General features: G+C 40.3%; 1 protein-coding gene across 1 annotated transcript; it reads left to right on the forward strand.

Moving 5' to 3' along the window:
* The first annotated feature begins 696 nt into the window (after positions 1-696).
* On the forward strand, positions 697-8,492 carry LOC120110857 (calmodulin-binding receptor-like cytoplasmic kinase 2). Its single transcript, XM_039126735.1, has 6 exons — positions 697-1,216; positions 1,924-2,189; positions 2,418-2,586; positions 2,780-2,869; positions 7,315-7,613; positions 7,883-8,492. Exons 1-6 carry the CDS (start codon positions 943-945, stop codon positions 8,156-8,158), a joined length of 1,374 nt encoding a protein of 457 aa, XP_038982663.1. The 5' UTR covers positions 697-942; the 3' UTR covers positions 8,159-8,492.
* The last annotated feature ends 450 nt before the right edge of the window (positions 8,493-8,942 follow it).

Raw genomic sequence — 8,942 nt, forward strand, 5'->3', positions numbered from 1 at the left:
TTGTATTCATCATTATGAGTGGATAATACTTCTAATGAACTATAAATGGTAAATATGAAATTGTTAAACTAGAAAATCAAATTATAGAATTCAAATCATGAATAATTAGATTTCCCTCCAATCAAAATTTGGCATGTAATTTAAGATAATTAGATAGTCACCCTTAACAAATGTCCCTACACATTTGTTAATGGGACCCTGCATATATTGCAAGCAAAATGTCAATGATGCATTACTAGTAATTGTTAATAAATCTAGAGCATAAATAGGATTCAAGAAGACAATGATGACTTTATTTTGTTGTGGCAAGAATCATGACTTAAATCTCTATTAGCTGAGGGATGCATCCATGTAAATTGAAATATAGCCTTCCAGTTCTACCTCCCATCCCATGCCACCAAATCAAACCCAAGGAAAGAGAAAAAACCCTATCCGAAAAAGAAAAAAAAAAACAAAAAATCCAACATAGCTCATGACTGAAAATATTCTTTTTCTACTTTTGATTTCAATTACATATTACTATTATTGGACATGTGTGAGAAATACTATAGAAATGGGGAAGTGGAGTCCAGCTTGAGTGGTAGAGACGCCTTCAAGCATTTTCGTTATAGACAAAAAAATTTCCGGTTTGATCAATTTATTAAAAACTAGAATAAATAGTGAAAAAACAGGAAAATTTCAAATCTAACAGCTGTCTGACAAAAACGATCTGAGTTCAGAGAATGTTCTCGGGAGTCCTCGGAGGCTGACCTTGACTTGAGTCTCGCGCCACCCACCATCCCTCCCGCCACCCAAAGTATTCGGGACGTTGGCCCATCCACGCGCCGGAGCGCCAATTGGCATCGACCAAAGCTAAGAAAGCTTCTCAGCGGCGCACGTTAAATAACGCGAGATATTCCCCGGCGGCCAACCGAACCCCGTCGTCTTTCCCGCGGCTTCCCGATGATGCGAAGCCCCGCGCCGGCGTCCGGCAGCCGGCGACCAAGCGCCGCCAGCCGGAACACTAGCACCACCAGCCGGAAGTCCCAGGACAGCTGGGACATCTATCGGAGCTCCGGCTCCTCGGTCTCATCCGGCGGCTGCAAGCCGTCGTCGTCGTCGTCCGGCCGGAACCCGGTCAAGATGGCCGCCTGGGCGATCGGGTCCTGCTTCGGCCCGCCGGGGGTGAGGTCGGAGAAGGACGATTTCTCGGAGAAGGACTTCAAGCGGCCTTCTCGTAAGCTTCTTTCCTCCCCACCCTCCTTAAGAAATTTTGGATTAGAATTTGGCGCTCTCTTTTTTGCTTGTATTCTTGTTTTTATTTAGAAATACATGAGAATGTTGGGGAAAAGTTATTCTTTTGTGTGGATAATTTTGGAAAATTGATGTTCTTCTCCGGTTTTAAATGGTTTTGATCTGTTGTTGTTGGGCAAACAAATCCTTGTTGGGCAGTAATTTTCACGCTGTGTGATTGAAATTTTGGATTTAATAGTTTGAGGTTGTCATCATTCTTCCGCGGTAGCAGTAAAAGTGCTCAGGAATCTTGCCGTAGGTTTATAAGATATTAAAAAATATTATGTTATTGGTCCAAGATCTAGGGAAAAGTATATCTTTTTTTTGGTGGGCTATCTCTATTTTCTTTCCCCAATTTTTTTTTTGTTTCTGCTGAATTGCATTTTGGAAATTTAGGGCAGAATGTTAAATCTTTTGAGAATTGGAGTTCTTTGCTTGTTTTGGCAGCTTTGTTCCATTGTTGTTTCTGATATGGTCTTGGAATTTATTAAAAATGTACAAAGGTGATGAACTAATTGTTCTGATGCATTTGATCATTCAGCTTGTGAATTCTTGCGAAATTATGATTTTGATTTGTTTGTTTGAGAGATAGGCAAAGGACCGGCAACTTTAGTTTACTTTCATTGACTCTTTTTGATCGATTTGTTTTAGTCACCCAATCGCGTAGTGCTTATGGAAGCTCTCGTGGAAGCTCTTATGCTACTGACATGAGACGATCGGGCAAAGGAATATATAGTAGTAATTCAGGAAATACTTTCCAAAGAGAGCCTGGACGTAGGGCATTCACCATGGCGGAGATCCAGAAAGCGACTAAGAATTTCTCCCCAGCTTTGAAGGTTGGACATGGTGGCTCTGGTATAGTCTATAAAGGCAAACTAGATGATGGCACACTTATTGCAGTTAAGCGTGCCAAAAAGGTTAGATGCAGTTGTTTGTTGTTTTGGGATGCTATGGCTTTTCTTTCTTTTCGAGCAAATGTTTATGTCTTTTTCTTCTCCCTTTTCATTATCTTTATGAAATTCTGGAATAGCTATTTCACTTTTTGTCAAAAAAAAAAAAAAAAAAAACTGATGGCTTTTCTTAAATTGTATTGGCTTAACCGAAAATCAAGACTGATATTAGTATCATGCTGTGATTCGTTGCAGAATTTGTATGATAACCATCCAAGCATGGAATTCCAGAGTGAGATTCAGACTTTGGCACGTGTTGAGCATTTGAATCTGGTCAGGTTCTATGGGTATTTGGAATATGAGGATGAGAAGATTATTGTTGTTGAATATGTTCCTAATGGAACTCTTCGAGAACATCTTGACTGTAAGTTTTTATTGCGCATTTTCCATTTTGTTGTTATAGTCATACTACAGTTTCACTTCTTGTTGTTGTGGTTGTCATTATACTGTTGTTGATATTTAAAAGATTAGTCATTGCATGAGCCTTGTTTTGATCTTCTACTATATCTTTCAACTATTTGACATTTTCATGCTGACATGTGTTTAATAAATTTCAGGTCAACGTGGAAAACCTTTGGACCTTGCTGCACGGCTGGATATTGCAATCGATGTTGCTCATGCTGTTACATATCTTCATATGTATTCAGGTGTGTTTAGAGTGTTCGTTTTTTTTGTTGCTCTTATATGTTTGCCTTTTGCTTCCTAAGTTGTGTTGGGGTCCCATAACCTGGCCTCTACTAGAAATCACAAAGTTGCGATGGAACAGATTTTGGCAAAAACTGAAGACACCTGCTGATCATGTGTGTCATTTAGCTGTATGATGCAAGGGCGGCCCAATACATTTGGGGGCCTAAGGCGAATATAATGAATGTAATAAAATTTTTTAATAAGTATAAAATACTTAAAAAAATGATATGGAAATAGATAGCTATCAAGTACACTATTTCAACAAAGATACATGAATCTAATAAAGATAGACAAGAAGCCTTTTTAATTTAATATAATTCTTGAATGGAAGCACAGAAAAGTAATTACTCTAAAAGAAGGGCCATGAAACTGATTAAATAACTGAGATAATGTTTGGCAATACTGTTTACCATGTCAAGCAAGAGCAGAATAGGAAAAGGTCATCCCATGGCACTTCATGGTCAAGGTAAAGAAAAGAATATGTCCAGAAAGGAACCTCTCTATAAGAGAAAGTAGGGGCATTATGGAAAATTCAACCCCCTCCCTCCTTTTCTCTCTCTACCACCCAAGAGGGGAGAAGAAACTGAGAGGAGAAAATTAAAAGAATCTCCACCCTCCAAGAAGTCCATCTCTAATCCCCCTATCTTTCTTCCTGATGGCCCAGCTGGATCAGGAGTAATGCGAGGGAAGGAAAACCAGGACCAAGACCAAAAAAGAGAAGGGATGAAAGATAAGAGTGGCTTCAGGCGTGTATCAGGCCAACCAAATCCCTCCTCTCTCTCTCTCTCCACCCAAAACAAAACTACTGTCCCCAACTTCCCAAATTGCCCCTCTGCAGGCCAAAAAACTCTCCACCTCCCTTCCATCAAGGGGGAAGACTCGTAGCCAGCTCTTGTTCCCGTTTTATATGGGGCCTTTGCTTCCTTTTGGTCATGGTCAGACACACAGGGCAAGGAACTTCCCTCTCTCTCTCTCTCAATCTCTTTGCTCCCTTCGCCTCCCGGAGGCCTTCCATTGGCCCGAGGCCTTAGGCGACCGCCTCGGTCGCCTAAGGCTCGGGCCGGCCCTGGTATGATGCAAGATCGTACTATGATTAACATGTAATTTGGGTGGTTGCATCCAAACATCGTAAAAACAGGTATATGAGGCAGAAAACCCGTGTGTAGGACTTCCCACATGGATGGCTGGATTACAAATTGAAATAAAGAGATGTCATGAAGAGACGTAACAATGGTTGTAATGAAAAGACATGATGAAGGGATATGATGGTGAAGGGATGTGATTGGTGGCTATTTGATTGGAACCAATAGGCACCTCTTCGTAAGTGACTACTGACAAAGAGATATGATGGTGAAGGGATGCACCACATCATAAGTGACTATTGATGGAGGGACATGATTGTGAAGGAATGCAACTCTTCATAAATGACTTTTGATAGTCTATAAATACACAAGATTACATCCCAAGCCACTCACTTTTCTTTTCATCGCCACAACCATTATACATGTTACTATTCTCTTCCCTTCTTCCTCTTTATTTCTTGTCAAGAAATTTTGTATATTCAACCATCCTTGTGTGATCACTAATCTAACGACAATCATACAAGGGTTTATTCTCCGGCTCAAGTTTTCAACAGAAACAAGGGTTCAGACACAAGTATGAACTTGTGCAAACTGCTGGAATGAGACTAAAACAGGGCACCCAAATCTTGCAATCATTGGGAATGTGCAAACAACACTTGTTGGAGATGAAATAAGCCATAAACAACCAGAAGCTCCAGAGGAAATGGGATCAAGCAACGTCATAGACATATCATCGACGTATCTTTCGAGTAGATGAAAGGTACAATCATACAAAATCCTTTAGGAAAAAAGATCTACTAGAAAACTCAAACAGAATGAGTACAATCTCCCACAACTTTGCCCTAGATTTTGGAGTATTACAATAGATCAGGGCATACAAGAGTTACTTTCTTTTCTCTGTTGCACTAGAGAGATTCCTCTTGAAGCTTCTCTATACTTTAGGAATGGCACTCCCTGCACTCTTCTCCAAGTCTTCATCTAGATTGGGTACGAGAACTCTTCTCTCTTCCTCTCAAGCAAAACCCTAGAGGAACTCCCTATCTCTCTTTCGTCTCCTCTTTCTCTTGTTTCTTTGGACTTGTTCTCCCTATGCTCTTCAACATGAGAGGTATCTTATGGCATGTTTGGTTCGAAACTGGAACCAGAACTAGAATGAATTAGAATGGGAATCGGAATGGCCATGCCCCCCAACGTGTTTGGTTCATGACCGAAATCGGAATGGAATTTAAATATTAGAAAAAAATAGGGATTGGGTTTTGGGAGATTGGAGCATTCCTATTTTCTCTTAAATCGTAATGGGAATGGAACTCTCCCCAACCAAACAGCTAGAATGGGAGTTACTCATTCCCACTCTCATTCCAGAGTCCAAACCACTCATTCCCACTCCCATTTCAGAGTCCAAACCACTCACTTTTCTTTTCATCACCACAGCCATTATACATGTTACTATTCTCTTCCCTTCTTCCTCTATTTTTCTTGTCAAGAAATTTTGTATATTCAACCATCCTTGTGTGATCACTAATCTAACGACAATCATACAAGGGTTTATTCTCCGGCTCAAGTTTTCAACAGAAACAAGGGTTCAGACACAAGTATGAACTTGTGCAAACTGCTGGAATGAGACTAAAACAGCGCACCCAAATCTTGCAATCATTGGGAATGTGCAAACAACACTTGTTAGAGATGAAATAAGCCAGAAACAACCAGAAGCTCCAGAGGAAATGGGATCAAGCAACGTCGTAGACATATCATCGACGTATCTTTCGAGTAGATGAAAGGTACAACCATACAAAACCCTTTAGGGAAAAGATCTACTAGAAAACTCAAATAGAATGAGTACAATCTCCCACAACTTTGCCCTAGATTTTGGAGTATTACAATAGATCAGGGCATACAAGAGTTACTTTCTTTTCTCTGTTGCACTAGAGAGATTCCTCTTGAAGCTTCTCTATACTTTAGGAATGGCACTCCCTGCACTCTATCTCTCTTTCGTCCTTTCTCTTGTTTCTTTGGACTTGTTCTCCCCATGCTCTTCAACATGAGAGGTATCTGATGGCATGTTTGGTTTGAAACTGGAACCAGAACTAGAATGAATTAGAATGGGAATCGGAATGGCCGTACCCCCCCGATATGTTTGGTTCATGACCGAAATCGGAATGGAATTTAAATATTAGAAAAAAAAATAGGGATTGGGTTTTGGGAGATTGGAGCATTTCTATTTTCTCTTAGAATCATAATGGGAATGGAACTCTCCCCAACCAAACAGCTAGAATGGGAGTCACTCATTCCCATCATTCCAGAGTCCAAACCACTCATTCCCACTCCCATTCCAGAGTCCAACCCCAACCGCACCCCCCCCCCCACCCTCCACCCTCCGTGCCAACTAAACATGCTCTGGAAGTGAGGAAACTCCTTATGGGGCAAACCCATGGAACACCGTCTCCACTCTCTTTAGCAGAATTTAGAGTAATCACAATCACTTTTTCTTCTTTTCCCCACTTTTCATGTGGGAGCTTTTTTACCTCAGGAGAGGAAACTCCTAATGTACCGAACCCATGGAATAGACCCAATATAATGGTGGTCTCCTCATGAGATTGGACCTATGGAGCACAAATAAGCCTAATATGAACTCAGGCCTTGCAGGGCTGGACCATATGCATACATCCAATACAAAGTGAGGCCTTCCCGTAGGGCTAGTTGGCATAAACCCAACAAGTTGGTGGTAGAAACTAAATGTTTCACATTCTCATCTCTTGTCGTGTCCTTGAAGCACACTTGTACATGTTCATTTTGCCAACCTTCTCTAGTTACTACTTCATTAAACAGGGCAACACAGCTGTGTAACAGTCTGCATCCATGCAAACATATTATGCATTCCCCAAATAAAACTTTCCTTAGTTGCCCTTTATGGTTGAGCTGGGCCGATAACCCATAAGAAGAATGTGGTTTGGCAGTAGTTTAGGGCATCTTGAATGGAATCATGAGAGTACAGGCAGGAAGGACTATACATTCATGTGCTGCTGAAAAACAAAGGGTATCAAGAAAGATATATGGAAACTATCATAGTAAATAACCTGCACTTAGTTGAATTCCTAGGTATCAAGAAAGATATATGGGAAACTATCATAGTAAATAATCTTCACTCAGATGAATTCCTAAAATCATTAGCTTTCCCGAAAAAATGCTTTGGCTAGCATGGGAATCCATTCTTGAATCTCCAACATCCTGTTGCATGTGCTTTTTGGTTCATAGAAGTTGAGAGCTTCTTTTAGATCTGTTCTTTTAAAATTTCTTGTCCTGATTCATAGAATTTGATTTCGCAGATCAGCCTATCATTCATAGAGATATTAAATCCTCCAACATTCTTATAATGGATAATCTCCGTGCTAAGGTTGCTGATTTTGGGTTTTCACGACTTGGTGTGTCTGAGTCTGGAGTTACCCATGTTTCGACACAAGTAAAAGGGACTGCAGGCTATCTAGATCCAGAATATCTTAGAACTTATCAGGTCACAGAGAAGAGCGATGTCTTCTCATTTGGTGTATTGCTGGTGGAATTACTATCTGGGAGGCGCCCCATAGAAGCACAAAGGGATCTCAAGGAACGGGTTACAGCAAAATGGGTATGTATCAGTTTCTTTCATACAGAACTTCCACTTTCTAGTCAATGCTGACTTCTGGATTGCTGAAAACACCCTTGGCCTCCAAAGGAGGAGGAGGAGGTTTAAAGCAAGTTTATTAAACTTGCATGACAATAATGGAGATGCTTATAATATTTGCACGTGTATAATGAGATTTTTTTCTATTTGATTGTTACAGAATGGTTTGTCGCTGTTATGTTAGCTATATGGTGAATTCTTTTAAGCTCCTACTTGTCTTTGTGAAAGTACAGGCAATGAAGAAATTTACGGAAGATAATGCAATACAAATATTGGACCCAAATCTATCACCAAGCCCTGCCACCTATCTGGCAGTGGAACAGATACTTGAGCTCGTATTCCAGTGCTTAGCTCCAGAGAGACAGAGAAGGCCCAGCATGAGGAGGTGTGCAGAAATCTTATGGAGCATACGTAAAGACTACAGAAAATTGTCGTCTCTGGATTCATTCTCCCAGCCATCCTATCAAAGGAATACTTCTCTTTACCACAACAAGAAAGAGAAGAGCTGATGAGGTGAAATTTTATGTTGTGGAAGATCTAATTTACTTTTGAAGAAGTTCAGAATGTCAAGTTTGGGATCACTCAAATGTGGCAGCGGATCAGATCTTCTTGCTATTTAGTGTTTGACTAGCATCAACATGTTTTTTTTTCCTTTGGGGAATTGTACTCATGGTACGTAGGGAAGGCAATTGCATATGCCTTCTTTATAGGAAGTTTTTGTTTATGTTTGTTGAGTAGGGAGGTATAACTATGCCAATTCTGCTTGGTATTTTTTCCCTTGTGATCTGTTACCATAATGGAGGAGGTATATAATGAAAATAAAAAAGCCGTATATTTTCTGTACATCCAGCCTGACGTTTTCTTCCTGTTATTTGGAACTCATATTTAGTGGCATCCATATTTTTCGTTTTGCTTAAGGAGTGCTTGCTCTGTGCACCACTCAGCAGTTCATAGAGTTTATTACAATGGAGACTCCTTCAACCAACGGCCAAATGCCTGCTGCTTTAGCTGCAAGCCGCTTGGGTTCTTCTTGGTTTTTTGCACAACTGAGTCCTTTCCTAGCTGCATTGGATCAAAAAGTTTGAATCCAAACCTGTCATATTTTTTTATGTATCAGGTTAGGCCTGGTTAATCGATCCATCGGGTATTGCCGGCTGCACCAGGTCAAGACCATCAGGTATTGCCTGGTAAACTACATAAAAAGGTATCAACATAAATACATAATTTTCTAAAATTTTAGGAAGTCCATCCTTATATCAAAAGGGCCATAATTTTCTTTAGTAATTATGATTA

Source organism: Phoenix dactylifera, chromosome 5, assembly GCF_009389715.1.
Source record: "Phoenix dactylifera cultivar Barhee BC4 chromosome 5, palm_55x_up_171113_PBpolish2nd_filt_p, whole genome shotgun sequence".
In the NCBI taxonomy this organism is placed as follows: Eukaryota; Viridiplantae; Streptophyta; class Magnoliopsida; order Arecales; family Arecaceae; genus Phoenix; species Phoenix dactylifera.

Bases quoted from the DNA above. Each gene is read 5' to 3' on its own strand.
- LOC120110857 (XM_039126735.1), top strand. From the start codon at position 943: ATGATGCGAAGCCCCGCGCCGGCGTCCGGCAGCCGGCGACCAAGCGCC. The intron at 2,190-2,417 runs GTTAGATGCAGT...GATTCGTTGCAG, and splicing joins CAGTTAAGCGTGCCAAAAAG to AATTTGTATGATAACCATCC. The intron at 7,614-7,882 runs GTATGTATCAGT...GTGAAAGTACAG, and splicing joins AACGGGTTACAGCAAAATGG to GCAATGAAGAAATTTACGGA.